General features: G+C 54.1%; 1 protein-coding gene across 13 annotated transcripts in view; it reads left to right on the top strand.

The window, feature by feature from the left end:
• The first annotated feature begins 286 nt into the window (after positions 1–286).
• Positions 287–25,219, top strand: part of RHOBTB2 (Rho related BTB domain containing 2) — a 29,770-nt gene continuing 4,837 nt past the window's right edge. The window contains exons 1-10 of one of the 13 annotated variants that reach the window (XM_046657617.1): positions 4,081–7,093; positions 10,377–10,471; positions 13,769–14,035; positions 15,296–15,497; positions 16,190–16,293; positions 16,784–16,969; positions 17,627–18,648; positions 18,949–19,067; positions 21,233–21,383; positions 24,925–25,013. In XM_046657617.1, the coding sequence (XP_046513573.1) occupies positions 14,025–14,035; positions 15,296–15,497; positions 16,190–16,293; positions 16,784–16,969; positions 17,627–18,648; positions 18,949–19,067; positions 21,233–21,383; positions 24,925–25,013 (1,884 nt within the window). In that variant the 5' untranslated portion in view covers positions 4,081–7,093; positions 10,377–10,471; positions 13,769–14,024. The other 12 variants (XM_046657614.1, XM_046657616.1, XM_046657624.1 and 9 more) reach the window with 12 other exon arrangements.

The following is a 25,219-nucleotide window of genomic DNA, read 5'->3' as shown; positions in this document are numbered from 1 at the left end:
GCCTCACTTCTCCAGCCTGGCTTCCCTCTCCACAACTCCATACAGCCTCCAGCTCAGGGCGCCCAAATCAACCACCTGTGGGGGTAAAGCAACAGTGCTGTTCCCTGGCTCCCGGCCGGGCTCCCAGGATGTGCGTCAGAAAAAGCCAATGAGTGAAATTCCAAAGCAATGTGAGTCACCGAGGAGGAGGAGAGGCCAGGACAGAAGTCGGAATGAGAGCCTGAGGACAAACCAAAGGCAGGGCCCCAGGGCCAGGGTCTGGGCCGAGATACCAAGAATGCTCACCTGTTCAAAGATGGGAATGGGACCTCCTGCCCGGGTGGCTTATCTCTGGGCTCTGCGCAGCCCTAGATGGGGAGGGAACTAACCAGGAGCCCAGCCCTCTGGCCCCACCCCTGGATATGGTAACCATGTCCCTCACCTGGCTCCCCATAGGCTGGGCTTGGGCTCTCAGCCCTTAAAGTCCATGTATTGTTTCCTCACACATTCCCTCCCACTGACCTGGCCCAGGACACTACTCTCGGACAGGGAATGGTGACAGGCCAGCTGGGCCCCAGAGGAGAGGCAGCAGGTAAGTCTACGACTCACACCCCACCAGTCCGAGACCACCCCTGGGCTCTTTCTCTGAGCCTAGGTGCTCCCCTGTCTTCACCTGGTCCCTCCCAGCACTCAGGAGGATGTGCGGGTCTCAGAATGCAGTCTCCTCGGAAGGTGGGAGATGTGAAGGCAGCACCAGGGGTGGGTGGGGTAAGGAATCACGTGTCTTACCCATCCAGGTATAGTAGCCCCTCAACTGTGGCCCAGCAACCCGAGGCAGCCAGTCTCAGGGCAGGCAGTGGGGGGTTCCACCTGCAATGGGAGAACCCGGAGGGAGTGTCTAAGGGGCCACGAGTCAGCGGCAGGCCTGGGTTCCCCTCTCCTTGTGAACCTGGCCAGGAGGGAAGGGGAGGCAGTGGAGCAAGCGGCTGACCAGGCATGTCTCTCTAACAGCCCGGTTCATCCCTGTCAATCAAAGGCACCCCTGGCCAGGACGGAGCCAGGGCAGCCTGTGACTCTGTGGCTGCCTAGGCCCTCTCGCCTGCTCTGTCTTCTGTCCCTCCCCAACCTGCAGGGCCACTGCCAATTCCAGCGATGCCTCCACGAGGCCAGTTATCCTGTGCTTGGCCTCTCCTGCCTGCTCACCCTGGCCTCTGTGCAGCCCCTGAACAGCTCCTCTCACTCTTGGAGCTCCCCAACCCCTCAGGCAGTAGGATGCATTTCTCCAAACAGGAACTGAGCAGCATCCTTAGCCCTAATTCTCACCCTCTCAACTTGGTGCCTCTTTCTAGTCCCACCTGGCCAAGGACTCTCAGGCTTGCACTGGGAATTCCTTCCAGGGCAGCAGAGACCCTGGGCCAGCCTGCGGTCACTTCCTGCAGAGGAGTAGCTGAGCGAAGGAGCTCCTTTGTTCTAGGCAGGGACCAGGCTGAGGCTAAGGCTTCTTGGGACCTGAGGGTGTCCCTTCTAGGCTGCGGCCACTCAGACAAGGGGCCAAGGCTGAGAGGTGGGTGGCTGTGGGCATTAGCAAAGGTGGAGATGGGTACAGCCCACAAGTGTCAGCCTATCTAAGAGGGGCTGTGTGAAGTGACCATTTAAGGATCTAGCTGACCATGTTCACAGTTAACCTTTGCCCAGGGCTCTAAGCTACATTAATTTTACGTCTTCTACCTGTCTCCCCATCTCTAGGGCATATTTCCTCATCCCCAGCTGTTGAGACCTGTCAGATCCTCCGTTGACATATATATATATATATATATATATATATGCCCCATCAGTTGAGTCAAAATCCTGTGCCTTGAGGCATGAAAACATTTCCACATTCTTGGCTCCCTGTGGGGCAAGGATTGCTGGGCTGGGTGTGGGCTGGGAGAGGGGTTTGAGGCAAGTCTTAGCTAGTCCGTTCCTGCTTCTCTGCTTTCTGTCTCCCTACGGCCACGGAGCTCCTGTTGACTCTCTCCGATGGCAGAAAACAACATTGTATGATAACATCACACAGTCAGAAATTCAAAAGTGGGGGAGGTCATCCAATGGAACCGCGTGGTTTCACGAATGAGGAAATAGAAGCCGAGAGATAAAGTCCGGTGCAGCGGCCACAGCACTGGGCCTGACATGGCCACACACTCCCTGTGTGACTGTGCATGGCCATTTTCCACTCTGACCCTCAGATTTCTCACCTGTAAGATAAAGAGGGTTATTTTTGTATGAATTAAGAACAACATGTTAATGCTCTAAAGTCAGGGCGTGAGGTTGTAAGGGACTCAGGGGCTGTGTGGTCTCCCCTGAGATGTTCTGAGCCAGCTGCTGGGTTAGAATCCTTGCTCTGTCCCTCCCGCTTTGCGACCCTGGCAAGCCACAGCACTTCTTGAAGCTTCCATTTCCTCATCCATCAAATGAGGATAATTGTAGTGTTTCCTCAGAGGATTGTTTTGAAGTTTAAGTGTAGTAGTACATGTAGCCCAATACTGGGCATGTAGTAAACTCTTGATAAATTATTGCTATTATTAAAATTAAGGCTCCCTGATGACAGGGATGGAGTCGTTATCATTTTATGATCCTCACAAGCTCTGGCACAGTGTCCGGCACTAGTAGGAGCCTCAGATGCGTGTGATAAGTGAAAGAAAGGATAAATGAGCGAATGAGCAAACAAGTCTCACTTTTCTCCAGATGCAGGATGAGTGATGTGACTTGGGTTGCATGGGCAGGTCATGTGCCTTCAGTCTGGAGGGCTGTTGGTGGCCCACACCACCTCTGCCCACAAAATGGCCACTGCGTGGGCCCTGGGGAGGCAGTGTGCGCTCAGGACTCTGACCTAAACCTCCCAGCACCGTGGCTCCCAGTCCTCTGTTCTGCATGGGTAAAATGGTGGTTGGAAGGGACATAAGCCGAGGTCTGCTGGAGCCAGTCTGCTGCCCCAAGGTCTCCCTGCTGGGGTGTGAAGATGGCAGGACGTAAGTCCCCTCTTTACACTGCCTCTGGCTTGAGGAGATTCCTCTCAGAGAGCAAAAGAAAAACAAGGTGGCAGGGGTGGGAGGGGTGGACTTTCGAGCATGTGGTGAGGCCCAGACTACGAGGCTAAGTTGAGGCATACCTTCCAGTGGCCTTAGAGGGCCCTGAACTGTGTTTCCAAGGGCGCAGCGGCAGCACCCTGCTGCCCCTGCCACCCGGCTGGCTGAGGTCCTGCCCCACAGGCTGTCGAGTGGGCTGACCTGTGAAGCTTTCCCCTCGGTGTCCCGGTGTCAGCTGCCCTGTGGTCTGGCCTGCCTCCCTTCTCCTCATCTCACCTCCAGCCTTGCCCCAGAGCCCAGTGAGCGGGTAATGACCACATCCTGCAGAGCGATGCTTTGGCTGAGACAGGGCGCATTGGAATCTCCACGAAGCTGGGTCCCCTTCTCAGACATTTAAAAACCATGCCCCTGGGAAGGGCTGCAATTTCCCTGGGGTAACTGGCTGCTAAGTGGCTGGTCAGAGCCTGAGAGAGGGCTGTTGGGTCCAGAGAAGGCCAGAGAAATACAGCTGCCCGGTTGGTCGCTCAGAACAGGGATGGCCCTGTTTTCTGGAGCTCAGGCACTGGAGGGCTAGGCACGGATGAAGCAAGCTGGTAGCCAGATCACTGGCCCGGGAGCCGAGATCTTGACGCTGTCTGGAGTAGCCAGGAGGGGTGAGTTGAGGGTCAGGGTGGGGAGAAGGCCTGGCATCGGCCACAATTGGGGCAGAGCTGAACTGTCACTACCCCAGGACACTTCTGGCCAGCACTCCCTGGCTCCCTGGCTGCCTGCCTTGAGGACCATCCATGGCCAGGAGGGTCCCTCGTGTCCTGGCTGTTTGCCAATCCGCTCAGTTAACACACTGTCCTATCTTTGACCAAACTGGAGCCACGTGTGTATATGTTTATGGAAATCTCTGCGCAGGAGGTGGGGGAAGGGAGAGGAGAGAATAGGGAGACAAAGGAAAGAGAGAAGGGGAAGAAAGGAAGCGGGCTTGTTGAGGTGATGGAGGGGGTCCTTGTCCCATCCAGACTTTGTGGGGAACATGGAGTCAGGGGAGCTGGGGAACTCTCTTCCTCTGGTTATAAAAGAAAAGGGCCAGAGACTCTTCAGATATCATCCAGGTCAACCTGATTTCACCGGGGACCCCGAGGGGCGGGAACGCGGACTCTACTCCAGGACCTTCGCACCACTCTCTCTCTCTGTTGTTGGAGTCCAAGGACCAAGAGGAGGGCTTGGCGCTGGGGCGAAGGGTGCAGGGTGGCTCTGCAGTGGCTGTTCTGGAGCCCTGCAAGAGGAGCCCAGGGCGCAGGTGAGGACCAGGTCCCTTCCTGGATTGCCCCTGACAATCCTTTACCCTGGGTCACAAGCAGCTACAGCCCCAAACTCATATCTGGTTACAGACATGCAGCAGTGCGCAAGGCGGATCCAGGTTCAGGCTGGGCTGACCTCGACGAGAACACTGAACCTCCAAGTGTTCACTCAACAAGCCCTGCCTGCCGGTGGGGCAGCCTCAGCCAAACCAGCCTCACTGCAGGGCCACTACTCTCTTAGAATGCCCCGTTCCTGCCGCGCACTCCTTTATCTGGAGCAGTGAACAGTAATGCACACTCACAGAGGACCACTTCTGAGGTCAACAAAACCCTTCTGGTCCCTAACATCAACTATTGTCCCTGTGAGCTCTAGCAGAAACTAACTACCAAGGGAGAAAAATGGGTCAGAAGAGAGGAGACTGGACACACACCTCCCCTGCCCTCTCTCCCAGCCTCCTCCCTGCCCTCCTAGAACACCGCAGCCACATGAGGACCTGTGGGGAACAATTGGGGCTTTTTATAATCTTGATTTGTTAACAGTTCAGGCTATTTTTTTTTCCATGCTGCAAGAGATGCCAATGCCTCATGAAAAAGTTGTGGAAAAAAACATGTCTATTTTGGGGTGATCAGCCTCCTCAGAGCTTCTCGCTTGCGGCTTTGCAGAACTGCAGGAACAGGCCTGCCCTCTCTCAGGAGCTCCACAGCTTGTTTGAAGGACAGGATCTTGGGCCTGGACACATTGGCTGAGGGATGCATTTTTGACCCCTTCTTGTCACTTTTCTGCCTATAAAACAGGGCAGAAGTAACACCATCTAGCTGCTTTCTGCTGCAGGCCTGCCTGATGGTAGCTTCTGGTGCACTGTCCTGAGAAGTCAGCGTCCCAGGAGACTCAGGGTGTATCGTGCATTTCCCCCATGGCATCAGTGGTGGTGGTACTTTAAAGACCTAGGCCAAGAAATGCTCAAGTTTCTCTGCTGGACAAGGAGCTGCTTCAAAGCTGCAGCATATGTTTCATGGAGGCCTCAGTCAGCTGTGGCTTCCTGGGAGGAAGGCCAGGACAGAGGGGCTGGGGCGAGTGGGCCGAGGGGCTGGCATGCTTGGATCTCTGACAGCTGGGGCTGGCTGTAGCCTGCTTAGACCAGACCGGCAGTGGGCTCTTCAGTTCTGCTCTGAGCAGCCCGGCCAGCCCCACGGTGCTGAGGCTGTAGGAAGGCTGCGGGGGCTGGCCGGACTTTGAGGATCCCCAGCAGAATTCTCACTCAGGTTCCTTTCACTGCCTCACCTGGTTTCTTCATTCCCTCAGGAGACCCACCCGGCACCAGGGCCAAGGGGGGCAGGGGACTTTTTGAGCCTGGTGTGTTAGGCTGTCAGAATTCCAGCTCCCTAGCCTTGCCCCATGCCCTCTGGGCTGTCTGCTCGCCATAGGTGGCCCAGGTGGCATAGGCACAAATGGGAGTAGGGTCCCCCTTTACACAGGGGCACAAACCACAGGTCTGTGATAGGGAGAAGCAGAAGTGGAGGAAGAGTTAGAAGGATCACACAGTCTCTGATCTCACTCCTGGAAGGGGCCGTGAGAAGATCATCTAGTCACCCCCTGTCTTCAGGCAAGTAATATTGTTATCGCCAATGGCAGACCAGAGAGATTAAGCTCCTTGCCCAAAGTCACACAGCCAGTTCTTGGTGGAGGGGAGGCCAGCAAGGTCGGCACCAACTAGTGCAATGGCTGTTTCTTTTCACTCTGGGCTCTTAGGGCCACGGTTGCCCATATCCCTGCCCACACCTGGCTCAGGGGCCTCTTCTTCCCTTGGCTTCCTTCTGCCTTGTCACAATCTGCCCCTGGGGGGTCGTCACAAAGATGCTCTTCCATTCCCCTTTAATGACACAGTGCCAACTGCTTCCAAAGGTGCCCAGCTGGCCTCTCCAATCCCTTCCTTGATCATTCCCAATCTCTCCAGAAATTCTAGAGTTTTCTTTGGCTGAACTGGTCCCAAGATTGTGACAGACCATTGACGGAAGCTAAAGGTGGGGACAATTGCAGAATTAGACTCTCTTACCATGTGCCTAATCCCTCCCTCCTGCCCCCAAATGCCTCCTTCTTCCATTCTCAGCCTTGGTGGCCACGAGCTGGTATTTTGCTGAGTCCCAGTTTGGGTCAGGAGCTGCTCCAGTGAAAAGGATGACCGATAAAATACAGGCTTTCCATGCTAGGAACCCATTTCAGACGTCAGTGCTGGAATGCATCTTGGAAGTCACCTGACCCAACCCTTGAAGATGAGAAGGCTGGGTCCCAGGGAGGAGAAGGAATTGTCCACGGTCACACAGCTGCATGAGGATGGAATCCAGGCCTCCTGATGGACAACAGACCGCTCTTTCCAAATTACCAAACCAGTTCAGAAAGTGCAGATGCCTATAGCATGGGATGAACCCTGACCCTGGTTCTTGCCTCCTGGGTAGCCCCTTGACCCCCTGGGGTGACCTCTGTCTTGGTCCCCAGGCTGGGTGTCTCAGCCTACTGGCCTGGACACTAGGAGCCATGCTCTTGCCCTGAGTAGGACTCTCCGTTTGGGCTGACCGACCTGGTGGTGCCTCTCTGGGTCCGGGTAACTCACACTGTGCTCATTCCTTCCCCCGCTGTCTTTCCCTGCTCTGCCTCATTCACTTCCATCCAGCTCAACCAGGAGCCCCAAGGGAGCACAGAGCAATGGCAGTCGGAAGGAAAGGCCGGTACGACCTGTGGAAGACCTCTCTGGACAGCACGTGAGTAGCCACTGGGTGGTGTCAACTCCCTCCCACCTCCAGTTCTCCTCCCCAAACATTCATTTATCCATCAAGCATTTACTGAGTGCCTGTTGAGCGCTTGTTGCCAGACCAGCACAAAGGATACTCTTTTGAATAAGCACAGTCCCTTCCCTAAAAAGTTCTCAATATGGAGAGGGAGAGAGACACCCAGTGATAGAGCAGTGTGGTTGGTATTATTAGGGAAGAGCAGAGGCAGGGCAGAGAACCCAGATTTTGTAGGGGGTATTCATGGAAGGCTTCCTGGAGGAAATGACATGTAGGGTGAAACTTGAAGGATGAGTAAGCACTATCCAGGTGAAGTGGGTGGTAAAAGGAGCAGTGTTCAGGTTGAGAGAACTGCTTTAGTAAGGCCCGGAAGGGTCCTGCCTCCTTGTGGAGACCTGGAGGTGCCCCCTGAGCCCTGGGCAAGGAGGTTGAGAGACTTCAGGCTTACCAGATTCACCTCCTCCACCCTGCTGGGGCTCTGCATCTTGAGATGCCTCTGCCTTTGCTCTTGGCTGCTTCTGAACTTTGCCCCAAGTGCAGGCTGGCAATGCCGTGTGTCCCAGACTCTGCACGCTGCAGGGGAGAGGGGCAGAGCTCACGTTACAAGCCCTGTTGGGTAGGCTTTGCAGAGGCTCGGGTGTTCCAGGACAGGGGTGGAGAGAAGAGAGGTTCGTAGCCTGCAAATAGTCAAAGGGCTGGAGCTGCCTGTGAAGCAGATGGACCGTGCAGGTTGGAGGAGGGCTCAGTGAGAGGGGTCTGCACAGCTGGCCGGCACTGGGGAGGGGCCACGTGGAGAGGAGGGTTTGGAGTTCTGGCTGAGAGCCTGCTGCACGGGCGCCTTCCTGAGGACCAGGAAGGAGAGCTCTCTCGCCAGACTAGGTCCCCTGCTCAGGGACTTCAGGAAAAAGGCGGCACACGATGCCCTTGAGGAGGGTGGCCATGGGGATAGATGGAAGGAGTGCCTTTGGGGACAGGTTCAAGAGGTTTATGTCACTGGGAAGGAGGAGTCACAAGAAGGCTTTGGTAAGGGAAGAAATGTTGGGGGAAGCAGGAGACCACAGTGGAACCGGGAATACCTCAGGCTGCAGCCAGGCATTGCCCTCCCGGGGCGAGTAAGCCAGGCTGTGGCAGGGCATTGCCCAGGCCCATCTGCGGAAGGGCAGTGAGAAGCCCAGCTGGCCAGTGATGTGGGGGAATCAGCAGCCGGTTCTGAGCTGCTCCAAAGAACCACACCAGTGGTTCCACGCTGAGGGAACTGGGCAGATGGGGTTGGGGTGTGGGTGTGTGTGCGCGTGCATGTATAATAGAAGAAAGAAGGAGGCAGAGAGAGAAAGAGGCTAGGAGTCTTTCTGGAAAAACTTCCCACCAGGCCTGACTTGAGAAGTAATCTGAAGCAAGGAAACTAGATTCCCCAGGCTTGGGGTGGGAGGGGTGCAAGGTGAGGGAGAGTGGGGAGCTGCCTGTGCTGAGATGCTGCTGATGGCTAGAGCTGGGGACTGGGACAGAGCCCACCCAGACTGGGCTGCTGACATCTCTTTGGTTGCTGGCGAGGAACCTGGCCTCAGGGGATGGCCCTGTTTTCTGGAGCTCAGGCACTGGAGGGCTAGGCACGGATGAAGCAAGCTGGTAGCCAGATCACTGGCCCAGGAGCCGAGATCTTGAGGCTGTCTGGAGTAGCCAGGAGGGGTGAGTTGAGGGTCAGGGTGGGGAGAAGGCCTGGCATCGGCCACAACTGGGGCAGAGATGGAGGGCAGAGCTTGGTGGTGATCTGTGTTTCGTGTCGAGAATCTTCAGTTGTACTGGGAGGAAAGAGCTGGATCCCAGTCACTGAGCTGGGAGTGAGAAACACCAGGGCCTTGTAGACTGGCTTGAGGGAGAGGTCTGCACAGGCTCCCAGACAGCCCAGGGCTGGGCAGTGAGGGATGCAGGCTGACTCTTTCTCCAAGCAGGGAAAGGACCTGGGCCCCAAAGCTGCAGGCCTGGTAGCCTCACAACTCTGGGTGGAGCTCAGTTCTGTTTTCCTGCTCTATGCTGCCCTGGAGCTGTGCCTGCTGCCAGGACCTGTGAAGGTTGGCGCTCTGGAGCTGGGTGTGGGGAACAGGGTGCTGGTGGGAGAGACCCTGTCCCCTGGTGGCCCTGGTGGCCCCTGTGCAGAGAGCTCATACTGGGCTTTCCTTTGATGCAGTGAGCTCTGGCACACAGAGGATGGGGTGAGGCTCTTCAATGCCAAAAAATGTGGGAAGAACACACCTGTACACGGTTTAGTTTCTTTGCTAAGCATGTATTCAAACCAATACCTTGTTTTACGGACAGAGGGGCCTCCCCAGAAGTGTGAAGTAAGTAGGACCCTCAGTCATCCCTAACCTCTTCTCCAGCTCTAGGCAGATTCAGAAGGAGGCGCTTACTGAACGTGGACCAGGCCAGAACCCGTGTTTATCACAAACACCTTGATGGGCAACTTCCAACTACACACAATCACACATGGGAAGCATGCTTCAGACCACACAAAATTCACTTTTTATTGGCCTTTTTTTGGCAATGGATTTCTCTTTCTAATCATATTTTGCATAAACTAGTGTTAAAGTGGATTTGCATCCTCAGAGCACAAGCTGGAGGTGTGATGGAGAGTGCTAGGTGGAAGGCATGTCAGTCTGGGCTTTAAACACTGTCTAGAAGTAACAGACAAGACGGATAAAACCAGACTGAGCTGACTATTGTAATTACTAGCAGTCAAGATCATCAAAGTCTAACCAGCCTTGAACATGGAAACTTCCTTTGAGGACCACTCATATTACAGATGTCATACCTTACAACTTCCCTATTTTACAGAGGAGTAAACTGAGGCAGAGAGCCCCAAGGTGCCTTAGGTACCGTCTCCTGGGCTAGTGTCTTCACAGCATTTCTCTCAGAGGTCAGAAGATATCGGTGAACTCAAAGTGGCAATAAGATGGGGGTGGGATGGAAGCGCAGACTGCCGGAGAAGAGTGGCAGAGAGAAGGCCTGGATGGTTAACAGGTACAGTGGTACAGGGACCCATTGTGAAACTCATTCAGGGCCAAGGCAGTTGGAGGCATAGGCTGTAGCCACAGGGGGTGGTGATGGTGGGAGGAAGGCCCTCAAGTGCCAGGATAACTCCTGAGCCGGCAGAGGGCTTGTATGGAAACGGTGTCTTCCTCTCCTTCTGGGCAGGTGGTGGAGGCCTGGGTTTAAGGGGCATGGAAAAAATGTTCCCTCCCCTAACTCGCATTCCTTCCAGGGCTGACCCAGGATACCTCTCAGAGTTCTTTCTCAGCCTCCCGGAGGAAAGGGGAAAACCTCGTGGGAGTCCAGTGAGGTTTCGCGCCTCCCCAGGTAGAGCGCCGCCGCCAGGTTCTGGGGGTGAGCCGAGACCCTCCCCGCTGCGTCTGCCGGGAGGGGCAGGGGAGGGGGAGGGAGGGAGCGAGCGGCGCCGGGGGCGGGGCCGGGGCGGGCCGCCGGGGCGCCCAATCCCCTTCTTTCCCCGCCCCTTCTCCGTCCCCCGACCCCTTTCCACCAACCGAGCGCCGCGGTGGGCGGTGCCTGTCGCAGCAGCCGGCCTGGACGCGATCTTGCCCCCCTTCCTTTTTTTCCTCTGTTTTTCCGTTTTTTTCCCTTTCTTTTTTTTGTGAATGAAAAAAGGAGGTCGCGAGCGGTCTCCTGGACTGCAGCGCGAGGCGTCTTGGCGGCCGCGCCTTCGAGCGGCCCGGCGCGGAGCAGCGTCGGCCTCGCCCCTCTCCTCCGCTCCCGGGCGCCGCCTCCCGCCGCGAGCCGGAGGACCGGCGGCGGGGGCGCGGCCCGGCCGCCCGAGGTCGGAGCGGCGGCGCGCAGCCGCCTCCATGACGCTGGGCGCCTGGGGCGCGCGGCGATGCTGATCCGGAAGAGGCAGAGGCTGCAGAGCCGCGCGCGGCCGCTCCCGGCCCGCCGTCCGGCCGGGGCTGCTTTGTCAGAGTTTCTGAGCTGACGCGACCCGGGTCCGGAGCGTGTAGCGGCAGCGGCGGCAGCGGCGGGGCGGCGCCGGCATCGTCCTAACTTGCACGCACGGAGTGACCCTAGACATTTCACTAAAATGAGCGTGCTTAGCAGGAAGAGATGTGTTCCTTACACTAGAAATTACCCCGTCACATGTAGAGGTGTAAGTAAATGATTAATTTCTATTATGGCCGGGTTGCAAACAGCCTCTGGAAACGCGCCGCTTCTCCTGCGCTCTCCGGGCCCTGTCTTCGCCCCTCCTGACATCCCCTCGGCTCTCGCTCGTCCCTTGGCTGTAGCTTAGGCTGCTGGGCTCTCGGGGGCGGGGGACTAACCTTTTCCGGGTTTTTCTAGGGAAAGGAAGATGACTTGATGGCCTTGGCGTCTCGCAGCCTTTCCCCTTCCCCGTTTTTTAATTTTAATTTTTGTCTTGTGTGTGTGCAGAGCAGCGTGTCGGGAAAAAAGGTCCAGAGTGGTGGAAATGTTTCTCTTAAAACCCAGTGGAATCTGGGTGCTTTGCTCGTCGTTTCGGAGATCTTTCTTTCAATCCAACTCCACTGCAGTCTGTACATCTGAGTTCTGGCAAACTACTGGGAGAAGAAATCCTTAGCGTTGTTTGTCGATGTTTCCGCATTTTAGGTTTGAGAAGGCTTATTCGGTATTCAGGCTTCTAGTTTTTGTTAATATGACCGTTCAAGATCCCCTTGGGCCTTGCTGTTCATTGGCTCTGCAGGGGAATTCATCTCCCTGCCTTTCACCATATTACAATGTCAGCCACCCCTTGGGAGCCTCCTTTAAAGCCGAGGCCACCCTCTCTTCTCTTCTCTTCCCGATTCTCCCTTCTCTTCCCAACCCAGCCTCCTTGATTTTTGCCTTCATTTTCAGGATATTCCTCCCTTTTGCATTTTGTAAGATGCAGGATGTGGGATATTGGTTGCTAGGAGACAAGCCAGGCTCCCGGGGAGATTCTGTCGTTTCCTTGACAACCAGACTAGGGCAGCTACAGATGAACAAGCCTCCTATCAGCTGTGGGAGGGAAGGGGGGGTTTTTCTGGGCTCTGCAAAGAGTGTGTGTAGGGTTGTGGGAGGTGGGAGTGGGAGCCCAGGAGGGTTGTAGCTAATCTGAGTACACCTTGCATTTTGGCCTGGCCTGAGCGCACAGCTGGGAGAGCAGTGAGCAGGATGCTGTTTTTGGAGAGGGGCACAGGGACCATGGGATGGGGTGGGGAGGGAGCTCCAGGCAACTCTGGGATCATTGAGGGCGTGCAGTGATTTGGGGTTGTGATATCCAGGGCAGGGTGGCAAGGAAGCCATAGTTTATGGAGGTTAGTCAGGAGGCTCAGAAGGAATGGAGATGAGGTAATTGTGCGGAAAAGTCTAGAGTCATTGAAGGAGAATGCCAGAGGGAGAGGGTAGGTTAAGAATCTCATTGGGTGGGTCGTATACATTAGCAATCATACAATAAAGTAACAATATTCTAGAGCAAAAATGACATTAGTTGGCATTGGCATGCTATCTTTTGTACAGGATCCTCAATTAAGACAGGCCTGATTGAACTAGGAGTTCTGCTGGCTTAACTGAGCCAGTCTGTATCTTAAGAAAGAGAGAACTTACACATGGAGATATGTAATCTAGCATTATATAATAATACCACATTACATAAGAAGACAGATACCTCCTTTCAGCCCAGGCTCTCTTGCCACAAATTCACCAAGCTTTAGGATACCTTCTTCCAAAGCTCTCATACCCATTTTCCAGAAGGGCAGACTGATGCCTAGAGAAGTGAAGTGATTTGCCCTTTCCTAAATATGACAATGAAGTTTGCCAGTTAGGCAGTTGGGACAGGGGTGGAGTGGGTGGGAATGATGAAAATAGGGAGGAAGTCGAAGTACAAGCAGAGGAGGCAAGCAGGGGCAGCTGGGGAATGGATGGGGAGGGGCGCTCAGCCTGGCAGCAGCCAGCAGGTCTGCTGTCTAAACTCTCATCAGTGCTTGGCGCTGTCCTACTTGTTGGTTGGCCATCCCCTACTTAACCCTAGAGGTACGTAAGGTGTGCGTGAGTGTTTTAGTCATAAACTCGCTGATCTTGGACCGGCACTGCTCTGCTGGTGTTCTGGCAGCCTCCTTGCCATCAAGATACTCCTGGATTTAAGAACTGATGCCCCTCCTTTGTGCCTCCTCATCCCCCTTCTGCCTATACAGCTACATGCTTCTAGAATCTAAATTTGAGAAAGAAGTTCTATTGGCTGGTGCGTTTTTCTTTCTCCTACAGCTGTACGTATTTGTATTTGGCGTCCTATCTGTTTTGTTCTTCAATCGATAAAACAGAAACCACAACCCAGATGATTCCTCCCAGTGCCAACCCATCCTCTCAGCTGCCTGACTTGAGACTAGGGACTGTCCAAGTAGGGATCCCAGTTGGTCCTCAGCTCAGGAGAGAGAGCAGGGAGGAGGCAAGATGGTGGTTAGAAAAACCGTTGCTGGCTGGGGAGGACGAGGAGGGGTGGAGGAGGGAGAAGGAATGGTGCGGACTGTTGCCCTGGAGACGGGGATGGGGACCTGCCTGGAGACCCCTTGTGGTTTAGAGTCCTGATCCTGTAAACTTCCAAGAAGAAGGAGGCTCTTGGCTCATTGAAAAGTCCTTGCTGTACTTTTTGCTTAGGTTGCCGAGACGTATCCACTCGCGCAAATCCCAGTTGCCACTGTTACTTGGATATTTCAGCTCTGCATTCCTGCATGCTGGCATCCAGTCACAGCCCGGCAGGAATGGAGCAGCTCTCTTGCTGCTGGTGGCCTGGCTCTTGGGCTGGATGGCTCAGCAGTGAGGGCGTCTGGGCAGCCTCCAGGACTCCTCTGAGCGCAGCCTTCCTTGGCCTAGGAAGGATTCTTCCAGGTTGCTCCAGCCCCCAGCTGACTTCATGCACACTGGGTATGTGAGCAAGGGCAGGCCAAAGACCCTGGCAAAACCCAGCTCCCCAATAGTGCTTGCCCTACACTTACTCACCCCCCCACCCCCAACCCTTCCAGGAGGGTGGATGCCAGCTGGGAGGCTGCCAGCGAAAGTCCCCTCAAGCCTCCTGGTGACAGCTTTTTGAACACTGATGTGACATTTTGACTGCAGAAGGGCCTTCTGTTTGTTAATTTGAGCCATCCTTCTCTGTGGGTGGACAAACCACTCCCTCTCTGCCCAACACAGAAGGAAACTGAGGCAAGCATTTACCCAGAAATCCAGGCCTGTTTTTGACCCTCTGCTTGCCCCAGAAACCCTATTACCTGGGCAGTCAATTTAGCAAGCATCCTTCCAGGAGTGTCAGGTGTCTTGGGCTTCCAGCTTGAGAACTCTCCTCCCTAGGAATGGGAAGTGCAGAAGGTCCCATCCTGACTGGATGCAGGATGCTTGGAGGGCAGGCTTGGGTAGGCGATGGGAGGGCCCACTGGCCATGGAGTGTATTATCCCAGGCCCGTAGTTACCCCCACTTCCATCTTAGAGCTGGACCTGCAGCTGAGTGAACCACACAGGTCACATGAGAGGGGAGGCCCGTGGGCCGCTCAGGTGCACCCAGAGGCCTCCCCAGATCAGAGAGACTGGGAGGAGAAAGTTTGGTATCTCCGTAAAGGGGAGTCGGAGCTAGGGCTTGGAAATCCACAAGCAGAGAGGGAGAGAGGCAAAGGTGGAGGCCAGGAATGCTGCACCCAGCTCTAAGTCCATTAAACTTTAAAGTGGCTCTGCCCTCAGGCATGCTGGGAAGGGTGGGGACCTGGTCCCGACTCTGCTTCTCTCAGCTGTTTGTTGTTCTGCTGCCACAGCCCTGCTGGTGGGAGGAGGAGAGCGGAGGAGAAGTGAGCTTCCCAGGCAGATTCTTCTCTTTCTGGGAGAGTGGGGACAGGCCCTGGGCAGGCTCCGCCTTGGGACCTCTCACAGCCCTCCCCCGTTTGGAAGCCCAGTTGGAGGATGGTGGCAACAGGAGGGGCACGAGCGGCTCATCCCGTGGGACTGCCCCTCTCAGCCTGAATGGGCTCCCGCCTCCTCGGCCCCTGCAGAGCTGTTGCCCAGAAAGCTACTCCCTTCTCCTCCTCTCCGCTCCACGGCTTGAAGAGGGGGCAGCCCTGGCTGAGGAGAGCTGCTGGCCCTGGCCCTCAGGGAGCTGGTGTGCGAAACTGTCTTGACTGCTTCTCTCCTCTCCGTCAGGTCCCAATTAATGGATTCTGACATGGATTATGAAAGGCCAAACGTAGAGACCATCAAGTGCGTTGTGGTGGGGGACAACGCCGTGGGCAAGACCAGGCTCATCCGTGCCCGGGCCTGCAATGCGACCCTCACCCAGTACCAGCTGCTTGCCACCCACGTGCCCACAGTTTGGGCCATCGACCAGTATCGGGTGTGCCAGGAGGTAAGGTTGCAAGGCCTCCTGGCTGGGGGTCCACGCTGTGCATCTGGGCTTCTTCCCAAGCTGTAGCTCAGTGTCTCCAAGTAGGGCCTGTGCTGAGCTCACGGACCCTCCCCTGGTGTGGGATGGGGGCAGCTGAAGAGGAAGGAGCCCCTGGAGAGAGGTCAAAGAGGAGCCCACCGCGGGGGAGTGGTCTTTGCCCATTTGTGGTTTGCATGGCTGAGCTGGTACCTTGGACCCCAGCTTTGCCTGGGGCACGGCATCTTGTGCAGTTACAGCCCCCAGTAATGGGAAGAACTGAGGGGGCTCTTTGGAGAGAAGAGAGCTGAGAGGAGGAAAGAAGCTGCCAGCTAATACCGAAAGATCAGAGGCTCGTAAACATGCGATTTGCAGGGGAAGCTAGAACAAGGGCAGGCTCCCTAAGAGATCCCTTCCACGCCTGTAACAGTCTGCCCTCTTAGGGTCTCGTCTTCTGGCCAGCAGGGAGGCTGCCTTGTTATTGAGTCTGCAGAGATGGCACCTGGATAAAAGTGGTGTGCAGGGTAGAGAGGTCCTAGCCCTGTCCCTCTACCCCCTTGCTGCCTGGGAACTGGGGTGGGGGGGCGGTGAGCTGGCACCACCCTGAGCTGATATGCAGAGACCCTAACAACTGCTGCCTTGATTCCCATGCCTCCCTGCCTCCCTGCCCCACCCAGGTGCTGGAACGCTCCCGAGACGTGGTAGATGACGTCAGCGTCTCCCTTCGCCTCTGGGACACCTTTGGAGACCACCACAAAGACCGTCGCTTTGCTTATGGGAGGTAGGGAAGGCCTCTGGCTGCCTCAGGGAGCCAAGCAATGGAGCAGCTCAGAAATATAAACTGGGAGGAAATAGCAACAGCAGAGCCTCGCAGGGGCGGCGGCCAGGGCCGGGGAAGGAGCCTGTCTGGGGGCAAGAGGCCTGGGTAGAGTCCTAGCCCTGCCGCCTGCTAGCTCTGTGACTTTGAGCGATTAGGAGAACTGTTCTGAGATGGTTTTTCTGAGCCATGACATGGTAAAAATGGCAATTTCTAACTCACAGGGTAACTATGAGGTCAAAATGAGAGTCTTTGAAGCTCTAAAATGCTAAATTAGACATAAATTAGGGGTACTATTATTGTACGTTTTATGTAAGCTCAAGTGAGCAGGTCCATAGGACAGATGTGGGATTGTTTCTACGGGTAGGGGTGGGGAGGCATGTTCTCCCTCATTTCAGGGCCAGGTAACCTGCCGCTGCTTTCTCTGCCCATAACCTCACTCTCCCACCCCCAGATCCGATGTGGTGGTTCTTTGCTTCTCCATTGCCAACCCCAATTCCCTCCACCATGTCAAGACCATGTGGTACCCAGAAATCAAGCACTTCTGCCCCCGAGCACCTGTCATCTTGGTGGGCTGCCAGCTGGACCTGCGCTACGCGGACCTGGAGGCTGTCAATAGGGCCAGGCGACCCTTGGCTAGGTAGGGGATGCTGGTGCCTAGGGAGGGGAAGGAGGAAGACAGAGGGAGGGGTGCATCTCCATGGCTCCCTGTCAGCCCTGAGGGAATCCACTGAGCCTTACATCTCTCCCTCCATTTGAAGCAAGCTCATGTAGAGAGCCAACAGAAGTGCTCATTCTTTCATTCACTCGTCCATCCCATCCATTCATTCATTTATCTATTACACACTGTGTGGAAAATACTGGGCTAAGCATCATGAGGAGAGAAGGAGAACAGGAGGTAGTCTGCGTGAAAGGGCTTATAATATTGCTGAGAGATGAACTGAATACGTGAACATGTTAAAAACCAATGTGGAACATGGCGTGCTAATTGTTAGAGAGGTAGTTAGTGCTACCACTTCTTTGAGCTAGGGAGATCACCAGGGCCTGGCATAGATATGGAAGGCTCCTGGAAGAAGAGGGGATTGGAGGTGGGCCCTGAGGACTGGTAGGATTTGGCCAGGCAGAGGAGGAAAGGCAGAGATCAGTGGAAATGAGCAGAACAGGAGTGAGGCCAGGGCCACAGATGCTGAGCAGAGACCTTCCCACCAGGTGCAGAAAGACAGGCTCTGGAGAGCTGCTTTTCCCCACCCTTACAGTCCGCCATCAACATGAGTTTGGTTTCCCTTCAACCCACCAGGCCCATCAAGCCCAATGAGATCCTTCCTCCGGAAAAGGGTCGGGAGGTGGCCAAGGAGCTGGGCATCCCTTACTATGAGACCAGTGTGGTGGCCAAGTTCGGCATCAAGGACGTCTTTGACAACGCCATCCGGGCGGCGCTCATCTCCCGCCGGCACCTGCAGTTCTGGAAGTCCCACCTCCGCAATGTGCAGCGGCCTCTGCTGCAGGCGCCCTTCCTGCCTCCTAAGCCACCTCCTCCCATCATCGTGGTGCCCGACCCCCCCTCCAGCAGTGAGGAGTGCCCCGCCCACCTCCTGGAGGACCCGCTGTGCGCGGATGTCATCCTGGTGCTGCAGGAGCGGGTGCGCATCTTTGCCCACAAGATCTACCTCTCCACCTCCTCCTCCAAGTTCTACGACCTGTTCCTCATGGACCTGAGTGAGGGGGAGCTGGGGGGCCCCTCGGGGCCAGGGGGCCCCCGCCCAGAGGACCACCGGGGTCACCCTGATCAACACCACCACCATCACCACCACCACCACCATGGCCGGGACTTCCTGCTTCGGGCAGCCAGCTTTGATGTGTGTGAGAGCGTGGAGGAGGGTGGGGGATCTGGTCCTGCTGGGCTTCGGGCCTCAACCAGCGACGGGATCTTACGGGGCAATGGAACAGGGTACCTGCCGGGGAGGGGTCGAGTGCTGTCTTCCTGGAGCCGAGCTTTTGTGAGCATCCAGGAAGAGATGGCAGAAGATCCACTGACCTACAAATCCCGGCTGATGGTGGTGGTAAAAATGGACAACTCCATCCAGCCGGGGCCCTTCCGGGCCGTTCTCAAGTACCTGTACACAGGGGAGCTGGATGAGAAGGAGCGGGACCTCATGCACATTGCCCACATTGCTGAGCTGCTCGAGGTCTTTGATCTGCGCATGATGGTGGCCAACATTCTCAACAATGAGGCCTTTATGAACCAGGAGATCACCAAGGCCTTCCACGTCCGCCGGACGAACCGGGTTAAGGAGTGCTTGGCAAAAGGCACCTTCTCAGGTATGGAATGTGCTTAGGAACTCACGGCCAGGAGGCAGGGGAGTTCCCTCCAAGCAGCCCTCTGAGGAGTCCGGGTTGGTTTGATTAGCATTCTGAGTCATCTCAGCTGCTGTGTGTCCTGGAGATGTGGTAGTTGTGCTCCTGAAGCCTTGTGCCCCAAGCCTGCGAGCTGGTCGCACAGCGCTCCAAAGCTTGTGGCTCAGAAGGAGGCAGCTTGTCTGGGCACACTGTCGCCCCTTGGGGTTGGGTGTCTCACATTCTTTCACCACATCCTCATGTGGTGCCTCTTCTCCTGGACAGATGTGACCTTCATCCTGGATGATGGCACCATCAGTGCCCACAAGCCCCTGTTGATTTCCAGCTGTGACTGGATGGCTGCCATGTTTGGGGGACCGTTTGTGGAGAGTTCTACCAGGGAGGTAAGGCTCGGATGAGAATGGGTGGGAAGGGGAGAGAGACTCAGATCCTTTGCATCTGAGGCACTGTCATTTGGTGATACTTTTCTCAGCACTGACTGTGTGCTAACCGCTGAGTGACAGGCCCAAGAGAAGTTTGAGATGGTTCCCATAGCTAAGGATTTTACAGTATGTCAGGACAGGGAATTGTAGTAACATCTTAACTTTATAGTTTAGAAAGTGCTTTCAACCCATTATCTCATATCGTCTCACACATGCCTCTTATACATAGCATAGCGTTCCCACTTTATACACAAGGAAGCTGATGGCCTGAGAAGTTCAGTCACTTGGGTCAAGCTGTGTAAGTAGAAAGGAGAGGTTGGGACTTGAACTCAAGACTTCTGATTCCTTGGCTCTATACATTGTAGCTTGCTTTCTCTCTGACACATGTGAAACAACTAGAAAAAATTCAGTGTGTCCCAAACTGAATCCATCACTGTTTTAAAAAGTAGATTTTATTGTTATTGAGGTATGGTGAAGCCAACAGATGAGGAGAAAACAGCCATTGAAAAGGTAGATTGTTATACTCACAGATCTCAACAGGAGGGGCATGCACAGCACGGAGGGCTGCACCAGGGCTGGTCAGGAGGCAGGGGGAGGAAGGGGAGAATGTGGACAGGAGCCTCTGCTGTGCTTTCCACGGGAAGCAGGCAAGGCAGGGCAGGCAGGTTTAGGATTGGCTGGTTTCCATAACTTTAACGCGCTCTGGGGCATAGGGTCTGTCCCGAGTCGTTGGCTGCTTGGCCCTGGGGTGATGGGGGCAGGGGGATAGTGGCCTGGAGTGTGCCAGCTGATAAAGGAGGTGGTTGTGAGTGTGGGTTCTGGATTGGTTGGTTGGCATATGAAAGGTGTGCTCTCAGGAGAGTCCTTTTCTATCTCTAGGAATTGGCTACCCTGGGAGGGGCAGTCTCTCCAGAGTCAGCAAGGCCCCCTATTTCAGAGCATCAGAACACAGACAATAGAAGACAAGCTTCGTGTAATCGCCTTTCCCTCTCATCAGGGCCACTCTGATTCACTTGTTCTCTCACTGCTTCTGCTACTTTCCCAGGCGCTGGGACTGGAAAGGCAGAGTTGGAAGGGGCCTATCAACGTATCCCTTAGAAATAGTCTCTTAAGTCTGTTCTCTCCTTTGCATTCTTCCAGCCAAGCAAGGAGCCCAGGCCATGGGCCTTGCTGTCCTCCATCTTTGACTGACTGTAATATTGATTGTCTATCACTCAGCCTTGTAGTTAACAAGCTACTACTTTGTGCAGCTGCTGAAAGTTCGGAGTGCCCACACGCAGTTTTCCCAGCTGGTCTGTGATTTCTTTTGAAGGTGGGGACTAGGTCTTTTACTTCTACCAAGTAGCCCCCTCAGCGCTGGTCACTTAGTAAGTGCTCACCAAACACTCAGCGGAAACTTGGCTAAGGACAATGCAGCATAGTGTCCTTGACGCAGAATAGGAGTTTCCTAAGACTTCTGGGGAGGAAGTCCTTGTAGAAGGCTAAGTGGGGGGTTGAGGTTTGAGTCAGTCTCTGATCCTTGAAGCTGAGTGGGATTTGGATATGCAGAGTGTGAGACGAGGCGCTCTGCAAAGCCCCAGGGGCCTGCCCGCCCTCGGTTCTCCTCAGCACCATGGAAGCCAGCTTGAGAGCCCAGGCGATTCCCAGGGCAGCTGGGAGACTTGTGTCTGATGAGAGCAGTTTTGCTGCTGCGCTGCTCCGAAGACATCCCCGAGGCCCGAAGCAGCAGCTTCGAGCACCTGGCTTTGCTCCCTCCATATCCCAGTTGCACTGCTCCCTGCAGGGCCGGCAGGGCCCGGGGTGTAGGCTTAGGTGACTAGAAGGGCCCCTCAAGCATCCTCCAAGCCGGAATGGCTTCGGGAGGATGCCAGTGAGATCCAGGTCCTCTAAAAAGCTATCAGAGCGCTGCTCGCTGGGGCTGTCAGCAGACGGGCTCCGCACAGGTTGTTGCTCTGGGAAGCAGGCCTTTAGGGGGCTTCTGAGCAGGTGTAGGGGCAGCCTGGGGGTGGCTCCCTGTCTGAGGGAGACCAGCGATGTGGGCCAGGGCCTTTTCAGTTTCTCCGAACTGAGTGACTCTCCCTAAAGCTGGGCCTCACCGCAGCCTGCTCTGTTCCTTCCCACCGCAGGTTGTGTTTCCTTACACAAGCAAGAGCTGCATGAGGGCGGTGCTGGAGTACCTCTACACGGGCATGTTCACCTCCAGCCCCGACCTGGATGACATGAAGCTCATCATCCTGGCCAACCGCCTCTGCCTGCCGCACTTGGTTGCCCTCACCGGTAACTAACCAGAGCGCTCAGGGACCTCCTGGGAGAAGGCAGGGAAACCTCAGGAGTCATTATTTCTCCTCTCATCTGTCTCCTCCTAGGGGACAGGCTGCTAGCACCAAGGGAATGCGTTTACAAAAAGTGAACTATATCGGTGTGTATTGGGGTTTGGGTGGGGACATAGACGTAAAGAAGCGTGTGTGAGAGAGACGCTTGATGGGTCATGTTATAGGCTCTCTCCAGAGGTGATTTCAGCCCCACAAAGTGCTCTCCAATCGATGATAGCACGTGGTGTTCCTATTAGCTTGACCTCACTCAGGCCAGCTTAAGAAGTTGAGAGTGGAGCACACTTCCACCTTCCCACCCTTTGGCTCCTCCTCCTCCTCCTCCTCCCCCTCCCCCCCCCCCTTCCCCTCCTCCTCCTCCCCCTCCTCCTTTCCTTTTCTCTCTCCTTCTTCTTTTTCTTTTCCTCCTCCTTCTCTTCCACCTTCACTTACTCTTTCTTCTTCCAAAAACAGACAACAAACATTGACCTGCCACTCCTAATTCCTCTAAAAGATTGTCAGAGCTGGAGCTCAGCTTTTAGAATGAACCAACCCCAGAGGCCCTGGGGGTGGAGCAGGGACTGAGGCAATAGGGAGACCAAGTGAGGGGCTGGACAAGAGAAATGACTGTCCAGATGCAGGGAGTCTGGGGCCAGCGATGCAGGCAGACAGATGGCTCCTGTTGATGTTGGAATTGGCATTTGCTTTGTTGGTGTTAGCATTGGTACCTGTACTGGTATTGATATCAGGGTTAATATTCTTGGGCAGGTCAGGAGGCAGAGAGCAGGGCCTCAAGATGTTGAGTTGAAGTTCAGGGAAGGACCCTGGGTCAGAGCTGCTGGGCCCTGGGCAGATGGGCAAGATTAGGACTGAGATACAAAGGAAGCAGCAATGCCATGGTGAGAAATGAGTTATAAGGTGGGACTTGGTCATAGGAAGAAGGCAGAAATTGTTGATCAGAACTGGAGTACCAGGAGCTGAGCCTGGAGAGGGAGTCCAGGGGCCCCAGCTGGGGACATCAAGGGCTTTAGGGTAGGGGGAGCCAGAGAGAGGCTTCCAAAGATGACAGCTGAAACAGTGTGTCATCCACGGCTGTCCAGGGAGGGTGGTGTGGTTTTCCCAGGGCACATAAAACTGTGCAACTCTTGGACCAAGTAATTCAACTTTAGAAAGACTATCTCCAAAGAAATGACCCAAAGGAAAAAATTGTATATAGATGCTTCTCCAAGTTTGTTTCATCATGGCAGGCAATCAGAAACAAGTCATATATGCACGACTGGTTATGCACACATAGTAGCCACTAAAATTTCACAAGGTAGCCAATAAAAATGTTAAGCTGTCCTGCTGCATGGAAAAGCTTACAGAAGATGATTTTGAATGACTTTTCCTATGACATGGCCATACATGCTAGAAAACATACACAAATTTGTTGTGTACGTGCTTTGTCAAGGATCAGTGGAAAATGCCAAGCAGGGTCTAACTGGTGATGCTTTGTGTTCTGTGAGACGTGCTTCCTATGAAGCTATTAATTCCAACTTAAAACTTTTTCATTGTTTTATTTATTATTGTTAAATATAACACACGTACATGACACATAGGTTTAGCTTAATGAATTATTAGAAATCAAAATGACCTATATCAGGAGCTCCAACCTTGCCGGCCACGACAAAGCCCTGCACCTGTCCCTCCCAATCACAATCTTTCCTCCCCTAGAGTAACTGCCCTGCTTGTTGCTCTTTTTCAGGCACTTTTTCTGGCCTCATTTCCTTGTTCTTCTTCATAGTTTTATCACCCAAGTGTGCATCCTTAAGCACCATAGCATGGATTTATTTTTTATGTATCTTTTAAGTTTCTTATAATCTATAGGTACCTTGTCCATTGAAAAAAATTTTTTTCCTTGCAATTTATTCGTTGGGAAAGATCCACTAATGTCCAGAAAGTCTAGATTTTTGCTGCTCGCATTTCCAGAGTGGCTGTCTCTCCCGTGGCCTGGTGGTGGGCCCTGGCGGCCAGGCCAGAGTCACAGGCAGCGCTCTCTCGGGGAGACCGCTCCTCAGGTTGCGTCTCTCCCATCAAGAAGCATAGATTGTCTGCTTTTGTCTCTTTTTGTGATGTCAGCAGCCCTTGAGCATCGTTGCCTGAGCCATTACTTTATAAGGGGAGGTGGAGTGGCAATATTCCGATTCCGTCGTTCCCTCTGTGTTTATCTGTCGGAATGCTTCTAGAAAGAGGGAAGCTTCCCCTCACCTCCTGTTGGGTTACCCAGTGGTACAGTTCATTTAGGAAAGGCAGGTGTATGCTTCATTTTTTTCTTTCATTTACCAATTTTCAAGATAAATTTGCTTCCTGTCATCCTTTGAGGATGACCAATTAGTTTTAAAAATTTTTTGAAGTATTATCATGTGTTGGGTATTATTAAGTATTCTTCTGAACTGCTAGATTTGAGCATACTTGGTTGGTTTCAGTGAGCTGCAGTCATGCTGACTGAAGCTCAGACGCTGCTGCGCTGTCACCCGGGAGGCGTCTCTGCAGGTCGGCCCCACAGTTGTTGAGCTTCCTGCTCATCTGGAATGATGAGATGTTCCAGGTTCATCTTGTACATTTCCTGCCCCAGACCTGGAATCAGCTATTTCTCTAAGAAGGCCTGGTTTCTTAGAGTTGGAAATGGTATTTCAAGGCTACAGTGTGTGCCTTTGGGATGCTCATTGCTACTGGGATATTGTTTCCATGGACTGAGCTGGGAAATATATTTCTATTTTTAAAGATAAAATACCTTACGAGTTTATACTGATACAGTTAAAATTCAGGACTAAGAGTGTTCACTTCTTCAATATAAACATTTCAACATAAAATGCAAGGTTAGTATAAAGTTTGCTGCAAAATTTAAATTCATACAAACAACTAGGGTTTGTTTTGTTTTGTTTTTTGCTGAGGAAGATTAGCCCTGAGCTAACATCTGTACCCATCTTCCTCTATTTTATATGTGGGTCGCCACTGCAGCATGGCTGACAAATGGTCTAGGTCCACACCCAGGATCCGAACCTGTGAACCCAGCCTGCCAAAGCAGAGTGCGCTGAACTTAACCACTAGGCCATGGGGCTGGCCCCACAAATAACTAGGTTTAATCTGTAGATCTAATTTGTAGTTCTCAGTAAACTGTAGACTTCATACCCTCTCCCATTGGTATGCATGGCTCATTCCACTGGGGGCTTTCACCCTACAGATATCAGACTATTTGGTCCAATGTGTGTAGCTTGAAAAATCCTCTTGGATGATTCTAATATCCTCCTTCACTTCCCATCCCACCCCACTGGGAAAGTCTTGCTCTAATCCCAGTTTCCTCACTGGTGGGAGCAGACTTAAATTGCTTGTGGCCTTTCTTGGCCCATTGGGACTTGCCCTGGGTCCTGATCTTTCTTTGCCCTGCATCGGCCCCTGCCAGAGGGTGTATGTGAGTGCATGTCCACTCATGTGGTTCTTTAGCTGATTCCTGGCTGTGTGTGTCACAGAGCAGTACACAGTGACTGGGCTGATGGAAGCAACTCAGATGATGGTGGACATTGACGGGGATGTCCTTGTGTTCCTGGAGCTGGCTCAGGTATGACGGCAGGGGAAGGAATCTCTCTAACATTCCCAACTTTGGGTTCTGTCTGTGCATTGGCAGAGAATGGGCAGGGCCGGAGGTGGGGGGAGGAAGGGAACCTGTTTGGGCAGAGCCCATCCATCCTCCATGCCAGGGGACATACCCTGATGTGCCAAGAGGAGGGGCTGTGGTGGGGGAGGGGACTGAAACTTCAGGCACCA

Source organism: Equus quagga, chromosome 3 (assembly GCF_021613505.1).
Source record: "Equus quagga isolate Etosha38 chromosome 3, UCLA_HA_Equagga_1.0, whole genome shotgun sequence".
In the NCBI taxonomy this organism is placed as follows: Eukaryota; Metazoa; Chordata; class Mammalia; order Perissodactyla; family Equidae; genus Equus; species Equus quagga.
The sequence above is the reverse complement of the archived record's forward strand: the minus strand, read 5'-3'. Positions and strand labels throughout refer to the sequence as shown.